Genomic DNA, 26,857 nt, shown 5'->3' with positions numbered 1-26,857 from the left:
AAGGAGCAGCTTGATTTGACCAGATACACGTTTTCTTAGAACGACAGTAAGATGACGATCACAGCAAAGAGCTCTGTGGAACCACTTCTACAGCCAGAGAAGGGAGGTGAAAGGCAAATTACAAAACCCGGGCTCTCAGAAAGTGGCGGAGAGTAGGAGAGTGAGTCCCCAAACGCACTCAGGACTCACCACTTATCCACTTAGCCTCGGGGTCGTGGATTTTGAAATCTTCACTGAAGAGGTCTTCCACAGTCACCTTCTTCTTTTGAGACAGACTGTTATCTTCCGCTAGAAAAGAGCAAGGAGCACAGAGACAAAAAATTTTATTTCCTGGTTAAAAAAGAGAGGACCATAAAACATTCTGATTGCCACCCAGAAATAGTATACAGGGTTAAACATAATTTATATACACAGAGCTGAATAAAAGCCAGCCATGCTTTTTGCTTTTATCAATAGCTTAGCTACCAGGTGGCTTAGTGGTAAAAAAAAAAAAATCTGCCTGCCAATGCGGGGGATGCCAGTTTGATCCCCAGGAGAAGGAAATGGCAACCCACTCTGGTATTCTTGCCTGGAAAACTCCACAGACAGAGGAGCTTGGTGGGTGGGCTACAGTCCACGGGGTCATAAAAGAGTCGGACGTGTCTGAGGGACTAAACAATCACAACAAAGCTATCAAAAACTATTGTAAGGGGAATCACAGTACAATAAAATGGAATCATTATGGCCTCTCTACCTGTAAAACATAAATGACCATCTTAGATATGAAGGTAAATAAGTGTTGAAAAACTGACTGATGAGCAGTAAGGTGGAAATAGTAAAAAAAAAAAAAAAAGGGATCACAACTGTATTATGTAACCAATCATTCATTAAGCATTCATAATGCCAACAGTAAACATGTTGGGTGTCTGAAATCCAAAAACAAGTAGCACATTCCTTAGGTCCTTATTTCCCCATATGCCTCATTCATTCCTGGCTGCCTTCAGGTTGGGGATTAGTCCTCCATTAAAGAGACAGACCCCAAATTCTGTGTGCAAACTACCAGATTCTGACCCCCCTGCCTCACTTGGATCACCAGGCCTGGGAGTAAGCACCCGGGATAAGACTTGAACATCCATCCCAAGAGGAGGTATTCAGGTAATGACACCAGCGGGCAGACTTTAGGAACCTGGAAGCTTTTACCCTACTTCCTAAGGCCGAAGCCTCTGGGGATTTAGATCTGCCTAAGAGAGGTTCTCTCATTACAGGCACAAAAATTCATTCATCTGCTTTGACAAGACAATAGGCTGTCCACCTTCTGACCTGTGAGTCTAAGCAGATTAAAGCCAGGCAGGAGCAGAGACGCAAATGCAGGGAACAGAACGTGTGGACGTGGCGGGGGCAGGAGAGGAGATGACCGGGAGACAGGGATTGATACAGACGCACCATCGTGCATAGACAGCGAGTGGAAGCTGCTGGATTAAGCAAGGAGCCTGGCTTGGGGAGGATACCTCTCTGAGGATAGAGAGGGGTCGGCTGGGAGAGAAGGGAGGCAGGCTCCAGAGGCAGGGGACGTGTGCATACTTAGAGCTGAGTCACACTGCTGAATAGCAGGAACTAACACGACATTGTAAAGCAGCTATACCTCTCCCCCCAAAGCCCCACCTGGACGGGACCTCAAACCACCCTCACTTCTGTCGTACTAACAAGACACTCTAGCTTAACTTTGTCCGACGTCCATCATTTACGCAGGATGTTTATTTACGACCCGGCCCTCTGAAAGGAAAGATGCCTCTTTTGCTGCCCTTTTCCTGAAGAGTCAGGTCCTGATTTCCTCTGTTCTGTGTCGGGCTGCTGCGTGGGGTTACCATGAGTGCTAATCAGGGCGTGTGGGTCTGTGTGCACCCTGTGTGAGGTGGTTTCAGATCACTGCGTTTTACACGGGGATGTTTGGTTGTTGGGTCTGTTTCTCTTTTCAGTTCCGGCTGTTGAGCCAGCCTTCACTTCTTGGGCTGTCTCAGTGCTTGCCCTCAACAACAACTTTGCCTCTTTCAACTTTCTGTTTCAAAATCAGTGGCAGGTTGGGGAAACAAGAAAAACATTTTTATCTTACATAATGAAAAAATGATAATCTCTGAATGAAATCCTCAAAGCTTCTAGGATTCTAGCATATGTATAGATTTTGTTACATCTCCTATGGTTTCTTCTTTGTGGCCTCCCTGGGCATGAAAGATTACTGAAATTCGCAGGAACGTTGCACACTGACTTGTATCTTGCATTTCAAATAGGATTAGTGCATGTAGAAGTCTTTTGAAATGTACAGAGTGATGAGGCTTGAGGTGGCCTTCCTGTTACACCTGATGGTATGTGCAGCTCTCCCCGGTGCTAATCAAAGCCTGTTAAAACCAAGCCTAGCTCTTCCCTCTGGGACTTTCTCATTTGTCTCTGAAGCCGTCTTGGAAAAATATACGCAGCTTCAAACATGATGCATTTCAGTATGGAAAACAGTCAATACATGAAAAATTTAAAGATTTCTAGACATCAATCTAATAAAGTTATACTGTGAACTAGTAATTAAGAAGTATATTTGCAACTCGTTGATAAATGAGTTCTGGAGCTCTCATGCACATTTAGTGATTAGAGGCAACAAAACTGTACTATAAACATCAAACTTGGTAAGAGAAGAGATCTTAATTTTTCCCACCCCAAAAAAGAAGATAATCACGTGGCCTTACAGAGGGTGTTAGCTAATCCCACAAAGGCAATCATACTGCAACATATAAATGCATCAAATCAACATGCTGCACTCAGTCCTGTCCGACCCTGCGACCCCATGGACTGTAGCCCGCCAGGCTCCTCTGTCCATGGGATTCTCTAGGCAAGAATCCTGGAGTGGGCTGCCATGTCCTCCTCCTGGGGATCTTCCCGACCCAGGGATCGAGCCCGCCTCTTTCACGTCTCTGGCACTGGCAGGCATGTTCTTTACCACCAGTGCCACCTGGGAAGCCCTAAACTTAAACAGTGTCAAATATATTTCAATAAAAATACAATAAATAAAACAAGAGCAAGAGTAAGTATGTCAGACACTCAAATACATGGTGAGAAAATAACTCATCACATTAGAAGTTGAATTTTATCTAAGTAAACACTTCTCTTCAGGGATGGTTCCAGCTCCACATTTTGGAATCCATAGGAAGCCCAATAAGAACAACAGACTGCCATTTAATCAAACTTTGGGTCAAACAGGAAAAGTCGATCCACTCACTTTCTGAAAATTTTTCTTTTCACAAACGATGGTTCTATTCATCAAAACAAAAAGTTGGTTGTTTCTTTCTGCCACACTGCATGGCATGCAGAACTTCCCTGACCAGGGATCGAACTCATGCCCCCTGCGTTGGAAGCGTGGAGTCTTAACCACTGGACCACCGAAAATGCGTTTTGTTTTTTTAAAAACTACTACTTCCTTGGTTTTTTTAAAAAAATACTTTAAAATCTGATATGATTTAAATAGGGAGAGCCTGTGGTGGCAGCATTACTATATACACTATAAAGAGTGCTCTGTTCAAGCCAGGACAGGTGCTTCTGTCAACAGTCAGCTCTGCCTCCTCAAGACACTCTCTGCTGGCCCCTCTGGAGCTTGACAGCTCATTCACATGGTCACATGCTATCTAGCTAAGCTACTGACGCACAGCCTGATGCATTCCAAAGTGCTCTGAGGCGGGGACCAGCACAAGGGACCGCCATGTTCAGGAGTCAGGCCGAGCCCCCAAAGAATCACAGATGAAAGACCTTGGAAGCGATTCGGACCCTCAGAATCTCACAGAAATGGAGCCAGAGCTGAAACAATGACCACACTGCAAGACTGGCAGGGCTGAAGGCAGCAGGACCCGATGTGCAGGAGGCCGCGGAGCAAAAAGCAGGAGGAGTTCCAGAAAGAACCCTGTGAGAAAACAGCCTGCTAGCCAAGATAAAATAACGGAAGAACATTCAAGCTAGGAGGACTGAAGGCCATGAAGGCATTGATGACCGCAGTATTTTCAGGAAACTATGAGTGGGTTGGTATTGGTGCAGTAGAAAGTGTGAGCTGAAAATGTCCAGTGATGAAGGCATGTTCTCTCATGTTTGATACTCTGAAATTCCATTAGAAAAATGTCCAGTTGTGGCTTTTCTTTAAATATCCTGCTCGCCAGTTAGTACCATTTACAGTCTAAGAACAGCCTTTCTCTGTATCAGGAATGTTATCAGTAACTGTCTAATTCAATACTGCTTCTCCATCATTCCAGACCCCACTGGACTTCACCAGGAACCTCTAGGTCTTCTGCATCTTTATGTCTCTGGGAGGATTTGCATTATTTCTTCAGCTCAATTTTTATCTTTTTTTTTTTTCTTTAGTGTGTCAAGCTCTTTCATTTTGCTGTTTTAAATTTCTAAACAATTAATTTTAATTCCTAATATGCCTAATTAGCTTAATCAAGATCATCTGCTTTTAGGTTACAAGCTCTTTTATCAAATTGATAATTTTGGAAAAAAACTTTCAGTCATTTACTGTTGTGCCTAATAGATTTCTATGTCTTTGGAGTCAAGGTCTCATGCATGTTAAGCTGGTGTACTGCTTAGATGGTTTCTTTGGGTCCTTGGGATGTAAAGTGACAACTCTAAACTGTTCTGCAGTGTTTGGAGGACTCTGACAGTTATTACCTCTCAATCCTGCAAGGAGGAGGAAGGAAAGCCATTTTATGGAAGGTAGGCCTGAGCTCCTGAGAGGTTAAGTGGCTTCTCTAAAGAAGTGCAGGAGGACAGTAAAGCCAACATTAACCACATTTGCAGGAGAATTTATTTATTTTTATTTATTTATTTATTTGTTTATTTTTATTAGTTGGAGGCTAATTACTTTACAATATAGTAGTGGTTTTTGCCATACATTGACATGAATCAGCCATGGATTTACATGTGTTCCCCATCCCGATCCCCACTCCCGCCTCCCGCTCCATCCCATCCCTTTGGGTCTTCCCAGTGCACCAGCCCTGAGCACTTGTCTCATGCATCCAGCCTGGGCTGGCGATCTGTTTCATCCTTGATAATATACATGTTTCAATGCTATTCTTTCAGATCATCCTACCCTCACCTTCTCCCACAGAGTCCAAAAGTCTGTACTTCAGAATGGGAGAAAATAATAGCAAATGAAGAAACAGACAAATGACTAATCTCAAAAATATACAAGCAACTCCTGAAGCTCAATTCCAGAAAAATAAATGACCCAAACAAAAAATGGGCCAAAGAACTAAACAGACATTTCTTCAAAGAAGAAATACAGATGGCTAACAAACACATGAAAAGATCCTCAACATCATTCATTATCAGAGAAATGCAGATCAATACCACAATGAGGTACCATTACACGCCAGTCAGGATGGCTGCTATCCAAAAGTCTACAAGCAATAAATGCTGGAGAGGGTGTGGAGAAAAGGGAACCTTCTTACACTGTTGGTGGGAATGCAAACTAGTACAGCCATTATGGAGAACAGTGTGGAGATTCCCTAAAAACTGGAAATAGAACTGCCATATGACCCAGCAATCCCACTTCTGGGCATACACACCGAGGAAACTAGATCTGAAAGAGACATGTGTACCCCAATGCTCATCGCAGCACTGTTTATAATAGCCAGGACATGGAAGCAACCTAGATGCCCATCAGCTGAGCAATGGATAAGGAAGCTGTGGTACATATACACAATGGAATATTACTCAGCCATTAAAAAGAATACATCTGAATCAGTTCTAATGAGATGGATGAAACTGGAGCCCATTATACAGAGTGAAGTAAGCCAGAAAGTTAAACACCAATACAGTATACTAACGCATACATATGGAATTTTAAAAGATGGTAACGATAACCCTATATGTAGGAGAATTTAAATATTGACTTTATTCACGGAATCTGGCTGTTCATAACATATTCCAGAGCCAGGAAGCTAATAAAATCAGAAAACACAGGTAGCATTTATGATGATCTTGATAGAACACTGCTCTCCAGGTAAAAATGTTTCCTGTAATAAAGAAAAGATCGGGAAAAACATTTTAAGGCATACATTTCCTTAATTGGAAAAAACATAGCCATCAAATCAGATCAACAATGAAAGCATCCTACAATGCCTGGCACATAGCAAGTTGTTACTCTGCTATGAACAGTGTGGTTGATGTCAAGTACTAAGTGCTTTTAAAAACTCGAAGGGGAAAAGGATGGTGGTGGGCAGGTCAGATGTAAATCCACAGACAGACAGACCCCAACCTGAGACTCAGAGTGAAACCACTCTTACGCTCAGAATCAGTCACTGGGAAACCTGTGTGTTACTTCTACAGAAGTTGATAATCTGTGTGTGTTTCCATACAAACACCTACAGAAGAACATGCGGAAATCAATTTTTTATTTTCTAGTGGCTGCACTGTTAATTCACAAGTTCCAGTGACACAGAGTTTGCTGAGAAGCAAGTCACTGCAGCCTTTTCCATTAATAACCATCCTGACACAGCTGAGCAGAAAAGGAAACAGCCCAGTGAACACACAGGGAACATGTCCCTTCACCGCGGCCACATGTCAGGACTAAATGAGTGCTCTGTGCAGATACAGTTAGACGTTGGGTCCAATAATTCCTACTAGGTTCCTTTTCTCTTTTAATAAAAAAAAGTACAATAAATAATGATGCCTGGTGTACACACTACTCATATTTCTTCAGTAGCTTCTTATCATAATGAAAGAACAAATTTAGTTATGCTTCACTGTCAACGGCTTAGGAACAATGACATTTAAACCAGGTAATATATCAACAACCTCAGAAATGCAGATGATACCATTCTAACGGCAGAAGGTGAAGAGGAACTAAAGAGCCTCTTGATGAGGGTACAAGAGGAGAGTGAAAAAAGCTGGCTTGAAGCTCAGCATTCAAAAAACTAAGATCATGGCATCCAGTCCCATCACTTCTTGGCAAATAGAAGGGGTAAAGTGAAAGCAGTGATAAATTTTATTTTCTTGGACTTCAAAATCACCGAGAACAGTGACTGCAGCCATTAAATTAAAAGACGCTTACTCCTTGGAAGAAAAGCTATGACAAACCTAGACAGCATAGTCAAAATCAGAGACATTACTTTGTCGACAAAGGTGCACATAGTCAAAGCTGTGGTTTTTCCAATAGAGGTGGACCATAAAGAAGGCTGAGTGCTGAAGGACTGAGGCTTTTGAATTGTGCTGGGGAAGACTCTTGAGAGTCCCTTGGAATGTAAGATCCAACCAGTCAATCCTAAGGGAAATCAACCTTGAATATTCATTGGAAGGACTGATATTGAAGCTAAAGCTCCAATACTTTGACCACCTGATGCGAAGAACAAACTCCTTGGAAAAGACACTGATGCTGGGAAAATTGAGGGCAGGAGGAGAATGGGGCGATAGAGGATGAGATGGGGATGGCATCACCAGCTCAGAGGACATCAGTTAGAAGAAACTCCAGGAGATAAGGAGAGGGAAGCCTAGTGTGCTGCTGTTCCCGGGTCGCAAAGAATAGGACACGACTAAGCAACTGGAAGTGAGAAATAGATTTAAGGGACTAGATCTGATAGAGAGCCTGATGAACTATGGACAGAGGTTCGTGACATTGTACAGGAGACAGGGATCAACCATCCCCATGGAAAAGAAATGCAAAAAGGCAAAATGGTTGTCTGAGGGGCCCTTACAAATAGCTGTGAAACAAAGAGAAGCAAAAAGCAAAGGAGAAAAGGAAAGATATTCCCATTTGAATGCAGAGTTCCAAAGAATAGCCAGGAAAGATAAGAAAGCCTTTCTCAGCGATCAACGCAAAGAAATAGAGGAAAACAACAGAATGGGAAAGACTAGAGATCTCTTCAAGAAAATTAGAGATACCAAGGGAACATTTCATGCAAGGATGGGCTCAATAAAGGACAGAAATGGTATGGACCTAACAGAAGCAGAAGATATTAAGAAGAGGTGGCAAGAATACACAGAAGAACTGGACAAAACAGATCTTCATGACCCAGATAATCACAATGGTGTGATCACTCACCTAGAGTCAGACATCCTAGAATGTGAAGTCAAGTGGGCCTTAGAAAGCATCACCATGAACAAAGCTAGTGGATGTGATGGAATTCCAGTTGAGCTATTTCAAATCCTGAAAGATGATGCTGTGAAAGTGCTGCACTCAATATGCCAGTAAATTTGGAAAACTCAGCAGTGGCCACAGGGCTGGAAAAGTTCAGTTTTCATTCCAATCCCTAAGACAAGCAATGCCAAAGGATGCTCAAACTACCGCACAATTGTACTCATCTCACACGCTAGTAAGGTAATGATTAGAATTCTCCAAGCCAGGCTTCAGCAATACGTGAACCAAGAACTGCCAGATGTTCAAGCTGCTTTTAGAAAAGGCAGAAGAACCAGAGATCAAATTGCCAACATCCGCTGGATCATCCAGAAAAACATCTATTTCTGCTTTATTAACTATGCCAAAGCCTTCGACTGTGTGGATCACAATAAACTGTGGAAAATTCTGAAGGAGATGGGAATACCAGACCACCTGACCTGCCTTTGAGATACCTGTATGCAGGTCAGGAAGCAACAGTTAGAACTGGACATGGAAAAACAGACTGGTTCCAAATAGGAAAAGGAGTACATCAAGGCTGTATATTGTCACCCTGCTTATTTAACTTATATGCAGAGTACATCATGAGAAACGGTGGGCTAGAAGAAGCACAAGCTGGAATCAAGATTGCCGGGAGAAACATCAATAACCTCAGATATGCAGATGACACCACCCTTATGGCAGAAAGTGAAGAGGAACTAAAAAGCCTCTTGATGAAAGTGAAAGAGGAGAGTGAAAAAGGTGGCTTAAAGCTCAACATTCAGAAAACTAAGATCATGGCATCTGGTTCCATCACCTCATGGGAAACAGATAGGGAGACAGTGGAAACAATGGCTGACTTTATTTTTCTGGGCTCTAAAATCACTGCAGATGGTGACTGCAGTCATGAAATTAAAAGACGCTTACTCCTTGGAAGGAAAGTTATGACCAACCTAGAGAGCATATTAAAAAGCAGAGACATTACTTTGTCAACAAAGGTCCGTCTGGTCAAGGCTCTGGTTTTTCCAGTGGTCATGTATGGATGTCAGAGTTGGACTATAAACAAAGCTGAGTGCCGAAAAATTGATGCTTTTGAACTGTGGTGTTGGAGAAGACTGTTGAGAGTCCCTTGGACTGCATGGAGATCCAACCAGTCCATCCTAAAGAAGATCAGTCCTGGGTGTTCATTGGAAGGACTGATGCTGAAGCTGAAACTCCAATACCTTGGCCACCTCATGCAAAGAGTTGACTCGTTGGAAAAAACTCTGATGCTGGGAGGGATTGGGGGCAGGAGGAGAAGGGGACGACAGAGGGTGAGATGGCTGCATGGCATCACCGACTCGATGGACATGAGTTTGGGTGAACTCCGGGAGTTTGTGATGGACAGGGAGGCCTGGCGTGCTGCGATTCATGGGGTCGCAAAGAGTCGGACACGGCTGAGCGACTGAACTGAACTGAACTGAACTGAAGCACCTGAACAACAGCAACAACACTATGATCTAAGTTTAGAACATTTTCATTATTCTTCTCTAAAATTCCATAACCATTGGCAGTCACTCCCCATTTCCACCCATATCTTCCCAATCCTAGGCAATGAAATATTTGTTTTCTGTATCTATACATTTGGTTAGTATGAGTAATTCATATGGAATCATATAATAACTTGGTCTTTTTTTATTGGTATATTTCATTTTCAAGTGTCATTCGTGTGATAGTACATAATAATATGTACCAGCACTTCATTCCTTTTAATGGGTGAATAATGTTTCAAACCTAATAGTGTTGAGCATCTTTTCATGTGCTTATTGACTATTTCTGTATTTTCTTTGGAGAATTATCTTCCCTTATCCAGACTGTAAAAAATGTGCAAGTTGAGAAATTCACTTCACTAGATGTGGCTTAACATACTTTTGCCAATATGACTGCAAGATCAAAATCTCAGGGTATTCAGTCACATAAAAATCTCATTGAAGAGCCTAACTGTGTAACTCATAATCTTCTCAGCCATCTCAACAGAAGCCAAACACAGAGATGGGAGTATCTAGCTAACCCCTATGGAGGGGTCTCTGGTTTAATGGAATGAATCCCCATGACATACATAGGAAACGCACAGGTTCTTACGAATTTTACATCTGCAGAAGCTCTGCCAGCTTGGACTGAAAAGGACAGAGAAACTATGAAATCAAAGAAGGCTGGCAGACCGCCAGCCTCCTCAGACAAGAAATATGCTGTTAAAACTGCTCAGCTACAAACTCATGCTACCTTTCATGAAGAAGAAAAATGACCCCCAGAGGACAAAGTTAAAATCTGTACACCATTATTCCCAGTATTTTAAACATACAGGAGTATGCCCAAGTGAATGTAGAAGTGATTTGGAACTGGTGACCCCTTTTTTTCCTTCAAATTTCTCCTTTTTTGAACAGAAATACTTATAACTGTTACCCTATGCCTGTCTCACCATTACTTTCAGGAGAAGACACCACTTATTTCTTTAGTTTCACAGGGGTTCACAATAGTGATGAATTGTGCCGTGGGATAGAGTATACCCAGAGTCTTACCCGTAACTCAGTGAAATGATTTAGATGATGGCATTTGGGACTGCTGAGATGATGAAATTTTGGACTTTGAATTGATTCTGTAATAGTTTGAGACTTCTGGTGTCTCAGAACAGAGTGGATATACTTTGTATGTGGGATGGATGTAAATCTTTGGAGGCCAGAGGTCAGATTGTGTAGACAAAATAACACACAGCAAAGATATCCATGTTGATCAGTCATATCCGACTCTTTGTGACCCCATGGCCTGCAGCATGCCAGGTCTCCCTGTCCTTCACCAACTCCCGGAGTTTACTCAAACTCATGTCCATCGAGTCAGTGATGCCATCCAACCGTCTCATCCTCTGTTGTCCCCTTCTCCTCCCGCCGTCAATCTTTCCCAGCATCGGGGTCTTTCCAGTGAGTCAGTTCTTTGCATCAGATGTCCAGATGTACTCGTGTTATGGACTGAACCAACTCCTCTCTCTCCAATTCATATGTGGAAGCCTTAATCCACAATGTGACCATATTTGGTGACAGAGACTTGAAGGAGGCAGTGAAATGAGATCATAAACGTGGGGCTCTGATCCAGGAGCACTGGTATCCTTGCGAGGAGGCAGGACTAGAGACAGGGCTCTCTCTCTCTCTCCCTGAGCATTCAAGCAGAGAAAAAGCAATGTGAGAGATGTGACAAGGTGCTGTCTGCCAGCCAGGAAGAGAGGTCACACTAGAAACCAGCCCTGCTGGCCCTTAACCGAGGACTTAAAGACTAGAGAACTGTGAGAAAAAACGTTTCTGTTATTTGAACCCACCCTGTGCCTCTATTAGGTCACCTCAGGCAAAGAATACAACTAGAATTTTCAAAATTTCAATTTCCAAAGTTTTGCTGCTAGTCCCTAAGAAATATAATTAATATTTGAATATAGACCTTGTATTCCATGTTTTTTCTAAAACTACCCCTAAATGTATTAGCATTATCTATACAACTTTTTCATTTTGTTGGCAATGAAGATAGTTTTACTTTTTAACTTCAAATAGATACAATCCATTAGGATTGATAAGAAAATGGGTCTGTTTACCAAAGTCAAGGTCCAAATAAGAATAAAATAGCTGCAGCTATTGAAGAGTCTATTTGACTTGAATGCCTCTAGACAAGCTGTTTAGTCACAAAGTACTACAATTTCTCTCTCTATGGCTTTGTCTGCACTGTCAGAGAAATGCATGTCTAAGCAAAACACTGCCAATGTTTTAAATAAATTTTCCATTTTAGAAATTTGTTTACCTATTTATTTATTTGGAATAACTTCTCTCTTTTATTTTTGATAATTTTTAGGTGATTATCTATAGACTTTGTAGTAAATGGTAAAGCTGCAACCCATTCTTGATACTTAGATGAATTCATTGTTTTCAATACAGATGCAGAATGCTTTTGCTTTTGCTTTAAAGGTCTGTGTCCTTTTTTGTAAGGACAGGTGATTTACAGTGTTGTGTTAGAATTTTCCATTTTAAAATCAACCGTTTGGTGGCAGATTTTATTAAGCGGGACACTGCACATGCCACCAAGGAGAGCTGAAGGAAGAGCTGGAGGGGCCGTGTCAGGATGGAGCAGAAGGCTGTGTGGGCCCGAACGTCTCTCTCTTGTCTGGTGAGAAGCCAGGAGGCTCCAGTTAAGGTCAGCAGAACAAGACATGTATTTGTAAAGACATTTCACAGGAACTTCTGAAAGAGATCTCTAGAGCAGCGGTCCCCAACCTTTTTGGCCGCAGGGATGGGTTTCATGGAAGGCAATTATTCCACAAACGGGGGAGGGCGGGGTGGGGGAGGGTGGTTTAGGGATGAGTCACACCCAGCACATTTACTGTGCACCTTATTCCTAATCTAATGCTGCTGCTGATGTGACAGGAGGTACTGGTCCATGGCCTGGAGGCTGGGCACCCCTGTCTAGAGGAACTAAAAATAACCTGATAGTTTCTACAACCCAGAGTGAAGAAAAGGAAGCAGGAGGAAATGCGAGTTAAATGTTCCACTTGGGTAGGAGGCAGTCTGTATAACAGACAGTCTGGATATCAGGCAGTCTGATATATCAATATATCATGTTGATATATGAGCGTAACATTAAAATGACAGAAATAAATACCAGAAGAATTGACTGGTTGTAGCATGGATAGTATGAGAAAAGTAGTATTATTTTTATTTTAATTGTAACTGTTAATACCTTTTCATTGTTTCTTTTTCTGTTTATTCATATTATTTGGGCAATAAATATTAATAAAGTTATATTCTGATCATAAAAATACACTCATACCCATATTAATTGCCCAAGTGAGCATGCATCTTCATGATGCACCAACGCCAAGTCAGCTAATTTGGTTCCCCGGAAGCACAGGGGTCTCTGTGAACAAAGAGTGTGGCTCCCACAGAGAAATGGTAGGCAGGGCAATGCTTTACCCAGTGAGGCAAGAGCAGGCATGTACAATGCAATGTCCAACCCAAAACATCGGTGTCACAACAACAAATACCCTAAACACATTTAAGGGGCGATTTAGTTTCAGGAACCTCATCTTCTGCCACACAAAATGACTATTTCTTAATTTGAATTTTATTGACTTTGTTGACTGACCTGTATTTATTTTAATTTGGCTCTCGCTCTTAAGCTTATATGAATTGTTAAGTAGAGTCTGTATGTGTTTCATGCACGTTTTTCTTGGGTTCCAAAATCACTGCAGATGGTAACTGCAGCCATGAAGTTCAAAGATGCTTGCTCCTTGGAAGAAAAGCTATGACAAACCTAGACAGCATATCAAAAGGCACAGACATCACTTTGTCAGCAAATGTGTGCACAGTCAAAAGTATGATTTTTCCAGTAGTCACGTATGGATGTGAGAGTTGGACTATAAAGAAGGCTGAGCACTGTGGAGCTGGAGAAGACTCTTGAGAGTCCCTTGGACTGCAAGGAGATCAAACCAGTCAATCTTAAGGGAAACCCGTCCTGAATATTCATTGGAAGGACTGATGCTGAAGCTGAAGCTCCAATACTTTGGCCACCTGATGTGAAGAGCCAACTCACTGGAAAAAACCCCGATGCTGGGAAAGATTGAGGGCAGGAGGAGAAGGGGGCAACAGAGGATGAGATGGTTGGATGGCATCACTGACTCAATGGACATGAGTTTGAGCAAACTCCGGGAGACAGTGAAGGACCAGAAAGTCTGGCATGCTGCAGTCCATGGGGTTGCAAAGAGTAGGACATGACTGACCGACTGAACAACAAAAATAATAAAAAGAAACATGTGTGGGAGAGAGACAGTGTCTTTCTTTCCTCCAATTTTTAAAAACGCAAGTGTACAGCTTAATGTGAATGGATTTCAGTTCCTTTCCTGGTGGCCGAGATGATAAAGAATCACATTTTGGAGCTGAGAGGAGTCCCCCAGGGAGGGGAGAGGACCCCATATGGGCGCTCAGTGGGCGTGGCCAGAGGAGCAGAGGTGGGCCACAGGGCAAGGCCGTCCCCGGGGCCACGGTTCCCAAAGTGCCCAGTGCATCTCTAGTTCTGCAGGCTCCGGGGGTCCACTTATATGCCTGGCTCCAAGATGTGGCTACCGTAAAATGAAGGCATTTAGCAATATTTCCCTTTGTTATCAGTTTCTCTGGACTGTTTCAACACATTGTCACAGATCTGATCATTTAAAACAGAAATTTATTCTCCCACAGTTTTAGGAGCCCAGAAGTCTAAAATCAGTTTCAATGGGCCAAAATCAAGGTGGGTTCCTTGGGAGCTCTAGGGGACAATCTTTTCTATTTTAACAATGTTTTAATTGGAGGAGAATTGCTTTACAGTTACGTTGGCTTCTGCCATACAATACGAATCGGCCATAAGCATGTACGTGTGTCTCTGTGTCCCCTCCTTCTTGAGCCTCCCCCCCCCCAATCTTTTCTTTGCCTCTTCCAGCTTCTAGTGCTCTGGGAGCTCCATGACTTGGGGCCGAATTACTCCATCCTCTGACTCGTGGTCACATGGCCTTCTCTCCTGTCTCTCTGTCACACCTCCCTCTGCCTCTACTCACAAAGACACAAATGATTTCATTTACAACCCACTGGATAGCCCAAGAAAACCCCGCATCTCAAGCTACTCAACATGACCGCATCTGCAAGGAAGGACTCCCCGAGGATGACGGTTCCAGGCGTTAGGATGTGGGCATCTCCTGGACCTGCCTTTCTCCTGACTCGTCCCTCTCAACCTTTGCTCTCACTTCTAACTAACCCACCACTTGATAAGGCAGCCTCTGAAAATGCAAGTCATACATTTCCTGAACTTTTAAAAGGATATTGAAAAAAAAAAAAAAAAAAGAATCTAGATAAAGGAAAGTGATGGGGAAAAAATGACGGATTAGATCTGAGGTTCTATAAATTATCACTTAACCTATTTTCTGTGATTTTATTACCTCACCTAAAAGCACAGATAATCAGGGATTTGGGGAATATGAAACATCAACCTGAGAAACTGCATATATCTATTATTCCTCCTTAAGCGATCAATGTTGCTGAACCAGGGTTTAAGGTGAGAGTTATGTCTCAAAGAGGAGGCAGGTGATTTAACTTCATTCTCTTCAGTCCCCCGAGCTGCCTCGTTCCTTGTGGACAACCTCTCTCTCTCGTTCTCTGGTTTTATTATTTCACAGATTTCTGTGCTCTGACCTATACGAGGAAACTCAGCTTAGACTCCTGAATTGCCACTTTTGGGTCCTACCGGTCAGTCTTCCTTAAAATAGCACCTCCTGGATCAGACAGCCCCTTGTAACATATGGTCTCAAAGGCTCCCAAAATCCACTGAAATTTACCAACAGGCTCTCCTCTAAGCCAAGCAGCAGACTCCAGAGAAAACCGGAGGGCCAGGATAAGATGTACTCCTTTTCATGGCTTACATGCAACTGTGACTTTAAAGTAGGATGCATAATATAGCAACACTTTGAAAAGTGCCCCATTATGGATAAATATGTAGGCACACTTGCCTTAACTTAGAGTCTTCATGCAAGTATGAATAATAAGCATCTACTGTCATCCTTGCGATAAATGGCTCTTTAGTGTAAGGATTCAATAAATAAGCAAGATTCACCTAACAATTCTTCTAGAACTAATGATGAAAAGTCAGACGAGAGACTGTTAAGATTCTCCTAGGGACCCACTTCTCAAGACTTTGGAAGCTTGCAACTAACTGTAAGGTTAGTAGCAGTATAAATTAATTCTTTTTTTCATGAGAATCTGTCAGAATTTTCCCTCTTTTCAGATCTGTTTCAATATAAAGAATGGTGCAAATTCACCGTTCAAGTTCAAGGAATGCAGACCTCATTCCTCAAGTATTTCATAAATCGAGGAGTCTCATTACTTTTGTGGCAGGCACTACGCTGCCTACCCAAGAGCCACAGCCCCCCTCTGTCAACTCAGCAGAGGTGAATTTCCATGAAATACATGTTCTCTCAACCCTTACAGCTAAGGGTGGTCATGTAATATCGTTATATGAACAAGCTGCCTCCTGGCTAGTATTGGAAAAAGACAGAAATACATTAGGCAGGTTCTAATTTTCCCTTCCTTTCTGTGGGGGTGTGAGATGAGATGTATGGTGCCATTGCAGCTACTTTGCCAACATGAAGATGATAACAGCAGAGAAACATGATCTTTGAGCCACTGAATCATCCTAGGACCGGAAAAACATGATAAATACCTAACATTTGAATTACAGTATTTTAGTTAGTTATTTTGTTCCGTATGGATAAAAGTACTCTAATGGATACCTAGTAACATCTGAGCTTGGATAAATTCTCAAGATGATTCTAAGATGGTTAACAGACTGACTAGATCCACACGCTTCCTAAAATGTATCCACATTTTTATGAGTCTCTCCCCCTTCCAATGGGAAGATCAATTGTTGTTCAATTGCTAAGTCATATCAGCCTCTTGTGACCCCATGGAGTGCAGCACACCAGGCTTCCCTGTTCATCACTATCTCCCTGAGTGTGCTCAAACTCATGTCCAAAGAGTCAGTGACGCCATCCAACCATCTCATCCTCTGTTGCTTCCATCTCCTGCCCTCAATCTTTCCCAGCATCAGGGGAAATGATAAGATCATCTGTGGGTTTATCACAATAAAAGTAGTTAGGACTTATAGGTTGTTCCATATCGTAGGAGCAATGAGAGTACAATCTGGAACTCAGTGCCTAGCATCCCAGACCCTCCTAACACTCGTCACATCCTGCCAGTGCTTCCAGGCCAGGCATCTCCTGTCCAGCAAGCACGCCAGGCTCATTATGGTTCATGGTGACCTTCCTTCTTGGATTTCCTCCCATTAACACAAGGTATATCTTTCATATTCTTCATCCTCCAAAATACCTTCCACAAATGCCTCCTGTCCTCAACAATCTACCCCATATTCTGGATTGTCATCACAGATACTATCTGTACCACCCACTTATAGCGCTTAGTCTCCATGAGCACTGACACATTAACTGTAATCAGAATCAGCCGCAAGAAGAGGAGCAAAAATAGAGACACTATTTACTCAGTTCATCAGCTGGCAGATGGATGTGCAAAGAATCTACAGACACAACCACCGATGCCCAAGGTGCAAATGAACAACACCAGAGACCTATAAAGTACCCTATACGTCCCATGACAGGACACCTGGTCATAGTCATTGATAATAGATGGACGATGACAAGACTGGGACATGGGGGATGAGTTTAACGTAGGAAGAACAGAGAGAAAATGTCTAGAAAAAATGGGCAGGAAACAATATTTCTACAAAAAAAAAAAAAAACCAATAGAAAATAGTAAGGCATATATCACTTGTTATGAAATGGACAAAAGTTATTAAATTACTGGTGTTGTACAATTTCCATAGGGATGATACAAGACCTCATGATGAGATAATCCATCATCAGTTGAAAACTGGGCACAAACAGGACTTAAAATATAACATCGAAACACATGAACACACTGAAAAAAAGAACCAGGCATAAAAAATGTGCATTACATGATTACATGGATCATGTAAATGTAAAATATATAACATCACGCAAAATTATTTTATGATGTTAGAAATTAGGCTACCTTTGGGGAGATGAATGATGAGAAAGGGCATGGGGTAGATACTGGCTGCATTCTGGTATTTTTGGATTTGGTTGCAGGCTATGTAGTCTGTTCAGTTTGAAAACTCATTAAACATTAGAATACTGTATGCAAACATATAATGTTTCTAAAACATTTGTCCCAGAATTTTAAAAAGATAGGCTTAAAACACTGAGTTACCACTTCATGACAATTAGAAGGACCAAGCAGAAAATATGGGACATGGACAATACCAAATGCTGGCGAGCATGTGGAGCAACGGGAACTCTCATCCACTGCTGGTGGGGACGCACCACGGTGCAGGTCCTCGGGGAGACGGCTTAGTGGTTTCCTACAAAACCACACACTCATCAGACGATCCAGTGATCATGCTCCCTGGTAACATATTGAAGGAACTGAAAATTTATGTCCCACCCAAAACCTTCACGCAAATGTCCACAGCAGCTGTATTCATAACCATCAACACTTGGAAGCAATCAAGATGTTTTTCAGTAGGTAAGTGGATCAAGAAACTGAGGTACAGCCAGACAGTGGGATATTATTTAGTGCTGAAAAAAAAAAAAATAAGGCTTCCCTGGTGGCACAGTGGAAAAGAATCTGTCAGCCAATGCAAGAACAGGTTTGATCCCTGGTCCAGGAAGATCCCCCGGAGAAGGAAATGGCAACCCACTCCAATATTGCTGCCTGTAGAAACCCATGGACAGAGGTGCCTGGTGGGCTACTGTCCATGGCGGGGGGGGGGGGGGTGGTCTCAAAAGAGTAGGACACGACTTAGCAACTGAACAACAACAACAAAAAGAGAAATAAACTATCAAACAGTGACAGTTCCTCCACGAAGGAACCTGAAATGTACACTGCTAAGTGAAAAGATGCCACTCTGAAAAGGGTACATACTGCATGATCCAACTATATGACATTCTGGAAAAGACGAAACTATGGAGATGGCATCTTCCAGGTGGCACTAGTGGTAAAGAGTGCAGGAGACATGAGACGTGGGTTCACTCCTTGGGTGGGAAGATCCCCTGGAGGAGGAAACGGCAACCCACTCCAATACTATTGTCTGGAGAATCTCATGGACAAGTGAGCCTGGTGGGCTGCAGCACACAGGTTTGCAAAGAGTCAGACATGACTGAAGTGACTTAGCATGCACATGTGGAAACACTAAAAACAACAACAACAAAAATCAGTGGTTTCCAGGCGTTATAGGGGAAGGGAGAATCAATAGACGGGGCACAGAGGACTTTCAGGGCAGGGAACCTACCCCACATGGCACGGTGAAGGCAGATGCAGGCAATTATAAATGTGTCCAGTGCCAGAATGTGCAACACTGAGGGTGAACCTTAACGCACACTACGGATTTCGCGTGACAATGACGTATCAACACAGGTTCACAAATGGTCACAAAGGTGCCATCTGGGGAGGGGTGCTCATGACGGGGACACCATGCATTTCTGGGGGTGCAGAGCCTATCCCCTGGATGACTCTACCTTCTTCTCAATGTTGCTGGAACCTAAAGCTGCTTTTAAAAAGCAAGGTCTATTAAAACAATCCATGGAAACTTTGTTACACACCTAGACAACTAGCAGGAGCAACTGTTAAGTGGAAGGATTCTCTAATATGTAATTTTAACATATAATTTTCCCACATAAACCCATGTCCTCTTATTTTGACTGTGGTGTAATTTCAGAACGCTTGATGGTTTCTGACTTGGACGCTCTTACATTCTCTTATAGCAGAATCTAATTTACGAGCTGTATGCCAATTTGCTAGATTTCTCTCCCTCTCAATAAAGCCTATTGGGCCCAAGTGAACATTTTTTAAAAAAGATAAGCTGAGAGCTAGCAATGCAGTTATAGACATTAGATATAAATCAGATAGTTATGAAATTTCCATTCTGCAACAATCATCTCTACATTTTGTTCCCACCCACAAGATTAAAGACTTTTATATTCTGATAACCTCTGTTTGGCCTTAAAAGTCTACCTTCAATAAGACTTCCAAATACCCAAGGCTTTTCATTTTTATACCACCTAAAGTATCCTAATGTTTTCCATCACAAACCACTGTCCATCTTCTCTACAGTGAAAGTCCATAAAAGTCAAATGTCAGGAACATTTTCATGCAAATATGATCCTGGTGGGTTTTTAAGCTCCTACAACCATTATTGTGATATTAAAGATTATCAGAGTCCTTTTTCATCAGAATACAAGAGTTATAGCTGCAAAAAAAAAGGCATATGCTGAGTGTGACCTATCACAGACATATATTTAATATCTGAAAATAAAAAAGGTAACTTTGAGTCTATTATTCCAAAGAGAAATTTAGAAAAGAGCAGAGACTAGCAAGGGAGAAATGAATGACAGAACTGAAAAGGACACATTCTCTTCTGGTTAATCCCTTTGGAACTAAGATTGCCTTAAACACTTTTAATTTGATTTTTCAAACATAAATTCTGCATAACTGGTGATAATTAGGCTGCAATACAGAACAAAGGTACTTATCGTTCAGAAGTAAGGTACTGCCACGAGGTCCTCTGAGACCCTGAGGCTCCGAAGGCGCACTCCATCACGACCCTTCCCAAGGATACTTCCCAAGTAGGAAAAGGGACCCACACATACTCAGAAATGCTTTCCCCAGAAGATTAAATCCAAGGACTTTGGGATGGATTTGAGGGTTAAGTAGAAAGCGGATACTGCACTCTGAGTTTCAACAAGCCAAAATACAAGATTGAAAGGAGGTAGCACTTGAAAAGATTAATAAATACAGGATATGAGTTTCAAGTCAATCGAGGAAACAGAAGCAAGTCTGGAACGAGTGCACTCAAGACTGTGCATGTAAGTCCAGGGTGTTGTTACTACTAGGACTCTCTATTCTTCAAACCTAAACTTCCTCCCTCACAGGAGCAAAGCCACTCCTGCCGCGGCCTTGTGGAGAGACCAGTGAGATAAACGGGGGTGTGCGGGCACTTTGGGGACCACGGACAAGGTGATGGCCATGCCGTGTGTTAGGTCAAAGATTCAGTTATTCACAACAACAGGTCTTTAATCAAAAATGAAAGTGAAAGTTGCTCAGTTGTATCTGACTCTTTACGACCCCATGGACTAGAGCCCACCGGGCTCCTCTGTCCATGGGATTCTCCAGGCAAGGATACTGGAGTGTGTAGCCATTCCCTACTCCAGGGGAATCTTCCTGATTCAGGGACTGAACTCGGGTATCCTGCTATGCAGGTAGATTCTTTACCATCTGAGCTACTGGGGAAGCCCCCAAGCCTCACCTGTAACTTCTATTTTATTTTTGCCTAATGATTGTTCAGTCGCTCAGGCATGTCCAACTCCTTCTGACCCCATGGACTGCAGCACACCAGGCTTCCCTGTCCTTCATCATCTCCTGGAGCTTGCTCAAATTCATGTCCATCAAGTTGGTAATGCCATCTAGATATCTCATCCTCTGTCATCCCCTTCTCCTCCTGCCTTCAATCTTTTGCAACATCAGGGTTTTTTCCAATGAGTTAGTTCTTCACATCAGGTGGCCAAAGTATTGGAGCTTCAGCTTCAGCATCAGTCCTTCCAATGAATATTCAGGGTTGATTTTCTTTAGGAATGACTGGTTTGATCTCCTTGCTGTCCAAGGGACTCTCAAGAGTCTTCTCTAATACCACAGTTTAAAAGCATCAATTCTTTGGTGCTCAGCTTTCTTTATAGTCCAACTCTCACATCCCTACATGACTACTGTTAAAAACCATAGCTTTGACTATATGGACCTTTGTTAGCAAAGTAATGTCTCTGCTTTTTAACATGCTGTCTGGGTTTGTCATAGCTTTTCTTTCAAGGAGCAAGCGTCTTTTAATTTCATGGCTGCACTCACTGTCCACATTTATTTTGGAGCACAAGAAAATAAAGTCTCACTGCTTCCAATGTTTCCCCATCTATTTGCCATGAAGTGATGGGACCAGATACCATGATCTGAGTTTTTGGAATGTTGAGTTTTAAGCCAGCTTTTTCACCTTCTTCAAGAAGCTCTTTAGTTCTTTGCTTTCTGCCATAAGGGTGGTGTCATATGCATATCTGAGGTTATTGATATTTCTCATGGCAATCTTGATTCCAGGTTGTGCTTCATCCAACCTGACATTTCGGATGATGTACTCTGCATGTAAGTTAAATAAGCAGGGTGACAATATACAGACTTGACGTACTCCTTTCCCAATTTGGGACCAGTCTTGTTCCATGTCTGGCTCTAACTGTTGCCTCTTGACTTGCATTCAGGTTTCTTAGGAGGCAGGTCAGGTGGTCTGGTATTCCCATCTCTGTCACGGGGGGAAATTCTCCGTGTGGGAAATTCTCCGTGTGCACTTTCTTTCTCAGTGGATCTGTGCTGTCGTGGAGAATATGTGCATCTTCTCTGCCCACAATGCATCCAGAACTTAGCTCAATGCCTCCAGCCCCTTGCAGGAATCCTTCATGGTTGATCAAAGGATAGGCATTATTGGTCAATGTGACGGTCTGCATGTAGGTGAATTTGAGAAGGCTTGGAATGATCTGACATCCTCTTGGGTCTGGTGGAATTTTGACGCTGTAACAAAAGCCACTGCTGCATCCAGGGAGAGTGATGCAGAAAGCCAGTGATGGGAGGCACTTGCTACTGAACCAGCCCGTCTGACCATCCTAAACCTAGGACACACAGTCCTCCAGCAGCACATCCTGAAGAAAAACACTACCTATGAAAGTCCAATAGAACCAAAGGGTCAGGCAGGCTCAGCCACAGTTTTATTTTAACAGATGGATAAAAGAAATCCCACTCAAAGCCTTTCCTGGAATTCAGGGATTCACTAGAGCCTCACCCTCATTGTGGTTGCCCCTAACAACTGGCCATCCGCATTCAAACAGAGAACAGTGTAGCGTGTTCTCCGCTCTCTTATTTGACAGCAGAAGAGATGCTGCTGTGATGGTTTTGGCTGCACAAGAACTGAATGTAAAAAGCTTTCAGGATTAGCAGCTGCATTTGAGAGAACAGAGACTGAGGCATGGCTCCCTGTATAGCTGGGAAGACCCAGGGACGGCTCTCTGCCTGATATTGAGTGGGGCATCTGGAAGGGAATGTCCCCGGGACTGACTTCATGTCCCGGGCATGAAGCTGTTCAATCTCAGATGTTTCCCACCCAGCCTGGTTGCCCTGGACTGCAGGCTTGAGGAGAGCCTCCGGCAGCCCTCTCATCTCCCTTTGAAGTGATGGATGCACGAGCCCTCGGATCATGGGTGACAGGAATGCTCACGTACCTTGGGGGTGGGGAATGGGAGTAACTGCAAACTCTCCAAACTATCGCTGTTCCCTAACTCCCACAGTGAGTGATGGACAATCATATCATCAGATCTTCAATGCTCAGTGTATACAGTGCACTTGTGCTCAAAGAAAAGCAAAGGTAGGAACACACTCTTCACAATTTCTGACGGAGATCTCGTTTCCCTTCTATTAATTAAAAATAGTTGCCAAAGTTCCCAACTTTTATGAATTAATCTTTAATTAATATAAAACATCAGCAAAATTATAAAATAGAACAGCAATGTCTTTACCAATTTCCTTCCCCAACTCCTCTCAAATCTACTCATTTAGATTTCAACAGCTGAATGGATGTTTTCCTGTTCAGTCAGATGCTCTGTGTTGAATTGCCAGTCCAAGTGATCCAGGAACTCTGATCTCATCATAAACCTCACTCACAGGGCAGTTCAGTTCAGTCGCTCAGTCGTGTACGACTCTTTGCGACCCCATGAATCGCAGCACACCAGGCCTCCCTGTCTATCACAAAATCCCGGAGTTTACTCAAACTCATGCCCATTGAGTCGGTGACTCCATCCAGCCATCTCATCCTCTGTCGTCCCCTTCTCCTGTCTTCAATCTTTACCAGCATCAGGGTCTTTTCAAATGAGTCAGTTCTTTGCATCAAGTGGCCAAAGTACTGGAGTTTCAGCTTCAACATCAGTCCTTCCAATGAACACCCAGGACTGATCTCCTTCAGGATGGACTGATTGGATCTCCTTGCAGTTCAAGGGACTCAAGAGTCTTATCCACCACCATAGTTCAAAAGCATCAATTTTTCAGTGCTCAGCTTTCTTCACAGTCCAACTCTCACATCCATACATGACCACTGGAAAAACCAGAGCCTTGACCAGACGGACCTTTGTTGGCAAAGTAATGTCTCTGCTTTTTAATATGCTCTCTAGGTTGGTCATACTTTCCTTCCAAGGAGTAAGCGTCTTTTAATTTCATGGCTGCAGTCACCATCTGCAGTGATTTTGGAGCCCAAAAAAATAAAGTCTGTCACTGTTTCCACTGTTTCCCCATCTATTTCCCACGAAGTGATGGGACCAGATGCCGTGATCTTAGTTTTCTGAATGTTGAGCTTTAAGCCAACTTTTTCACTCTCCTCTTTCACTTTCATCAAGAGGCTTTTTAGTTCCTCTTCACTTTCTGCCATAAGGGTGGTGTCATCTGCATTCTGAGGTTATTGATATTTCTCCCGGCAATCTTAATTCCAGCTTGTGCTTCTTCCAGCCCAGCGTTTCTCATGATGTACTCTACATATAAGTTAAATAAGCAGGGTGACAATATACAGCCTTGATGTACTCCTTTTCCTATTTGGAACCAGTCTGTTTTTCCACGTCCAGTTCTAACTGTTGCTTCCTGACCTGCATACAGGTTTCTCAAGAGGCAGGTCAGGTGGTCTGGTATTCCCATCTCCTTCAGAATTTTCCACAGTTTATTGTGATCCACATAGTCGAAGGCTTCGGCATAGTAATAAAGCAGAAATAGATGTTCTTCTGGAACCCTCTTGCTTTTTCGATGATCCAGCGGATGTTGGCAATTTGATCTCTGGTTCCTCTGCCTTTTCTAAAAGCACCTTGAACATCTGGAAGTTCACAGTTCATGTATGGTTGAAGCCTGGCTTGGAGAATTTTGAGCATTACTTTACTAGTGTGTGAGATGACTGCAATTGTGCGGTAGTTTGAGCATTCTTTGAGATTGCCTTTCTTAGGGATTAGAATGAAAACGGACCTTTTCCAGTCCTATGGCCACTGCTGAGTTTTCCAAATATGCTGGCACATTGAGTGCAGCACTTTCACAGCATCATCTTTCAGGATTTGAAACAGCTCAACTTGAATTCCATCACCTCCACTAGCTTTGTTTGTAGTGATGCTTCCTAAGACCCTCTTGACTTTGCACTCCAAGATGTCTGGCTCTAGGTGAGTGATCACACCATCATGATTATCTGGGTCATTAAGATCTTTTTTGTACAGTTCTGTGTATTCTTGCCACCTCTTCTTAATATCTTCTGCTTCTGTTAGGTCCATACCATTTCTGTCCTTTATTGAGCCCATTTTTGCATTAAATGTTCCCTTGGTATCTCAATTTTCTTGAAGAGATCTCTAGTCTTTCCCATTCTGCTGTTTTCCTCTATTTCTTTGCATTGATCGCTGAGAAAGGCTTTCTTATCTCTCCTGGCTATTCTTTGGAACTCTGCATTCAAATGGGAATATCGTTCCTTTTCTCCTTTGCTTTTCACTTCTCTTCATTTCACAGCTTTTTGTAAGGCCTCCTTAGACAACCATTTTGCCTTTTTGCATTTCTTTCCATGGGGATGGTCTTGATCCCTGTTTCCTGTACAATGTAACGAACCTCCGTCCATAGTTCATCAGGCTCTCTGTCGATCAGATCTAGTCCCTTAAATCCATTTCTCACTTCCACTGTATAGTCATAAGGGATTTGATTTAGGTCACAGAGCAAGCAACTTTCTCACAGAGCAAGCAACTCTCTTTTCACAACTGCCACTGAAACCTCTTCACCGTTAGGCAAATGTTGTTGAAACTTCAGTATATAAACGGTCAGATTGAACCACTTTAAAAACAACTTTCCCACCACTGTTTAAACTAATACCTTAATTGAGATAAAATTCACATATCATAAACTTTACCTTTTTAATGTATACAATTCAGCAACTTTTTAATGAGTTAAAGAACTGTGCACTCATCACCACTACTGAATTCCAGAGTATCTGCATCACCTCCAGAAGAAATCTCATTATGATGCACGGATATAGGCTTATCAGCTGTACCAAATGCCCCACTATGGGAGAGGATGTTGATAATGGATGAACCGTGCATGTGTTGGGGTGGGACATGTATGGGGAATCTCTGTACCCTAGTTTCAATTTTGCTGTGAACTTAAAACTGCTCTAAAAATATAATGTCTTTATGAAAGAAGCAATCTCATACCTATTAGCAGAGTCAGCAGACCGTTCCTACTCTCCCCATTTCCGGTCCCTGGCAAACAGTAAGCTGCTCTTTAATCTGTATGGATGTGCCTGTTGTGGAATCACACAATATGTGGCCCTTGATGTCTCACTACTTTCACTTCTGCTCAAGTTTTAGCTATGCTGTAATATGCATTGTATTTAATTTTTATAGCTGAATAACGTTTTACAGCTGAATAACAATAACAATATTATATGGATATACCACAGTTTTATCTATTTACCTGGTGAGAGACATTTGGGTCCCTTTGACTATTAGAAATGTCTCCATGGACGTCTGTCCCTCGAGAAGGAAATGGCAACCCACTCCAGTATTGTCGCCTGGAAAATCCCACGGACAGAGGAGCCTGGTGGGATACAGTCCATGGGGTCCCAAAGAGTCGGACAGAGCAGCTTTCACTTTCACCACTTCACCTTGTTCAAACAGGCTACACAATTTTACATTCCTACTGGTACTGTATGAGTTTTCAATTTTTCCACATCCTCACCAATATTTGTTATTTCCCATTAAAATATATACATTTTCTTGGATTTGAATTGAAGGGTATTATGTTACGTGAATAAGTCAGACAGAGAAAGACAAACACTTAAATGTGGCATCTAAAATGTACAAGAAACTGGTGAATATAACAAACAAGAAGTAGACTCACAGATACAGAGAACAAACCCGTGGTCACCAGTGAGGCGCGGGAGGGGAGAGGCGATACAAGGATGGGGTGGGACGCACACACTGTTGAGTGTACTACAGGTTACAAGGGTTGATTGTATAATGTGGGGAATATATCCAATATTTTGTAATAACTG

The 26,857-nt window shown here is 42.5% G+C and overlaps 1 protein-coding gene across 1 annotated transcript in view; it reads right to left on the bottom strand.

The window, feature by feature from the left end:
* The window catches only part of DPP6 (dipeptidyl peptidase like 6), a 778,594-nt gene that overhangs the window by 341,826 nt on the left and 409,911 nt on the right, over window positions 1-26,857 (bottom strand). Inside the window, exon 3 of the mRNA XM_065939554.1 lies at window positions 190-288. Within this exon, the coding sequence (XP_065795626.1) occupies window positions 190-288 (99 nt within the window). The remainder of the gene's footprint in view (window positions 1-189; window positions 289-26,857) is intronic.

This window comes from Muntiacus reevesi, chromosome 6 (genome assembly GCF_963930625.1).
Source record: "Muntiacus reevesi chromosome 6, mMunRee1.1, whole genome shotgun sequence".
NCBI classification, from domain to species: domain Eukaryota; kingdom Metazoa; phylum Chordata; class Mammalia; order Artiodactyla; family Cervidae; genus Muntiacus; species Muntiacus reevesi.
The sequence above is the reverse complement of the archived record's forward strand: the minus strand, read 5'-3'. Positions and strand labels throughout refer to the sequence as shown.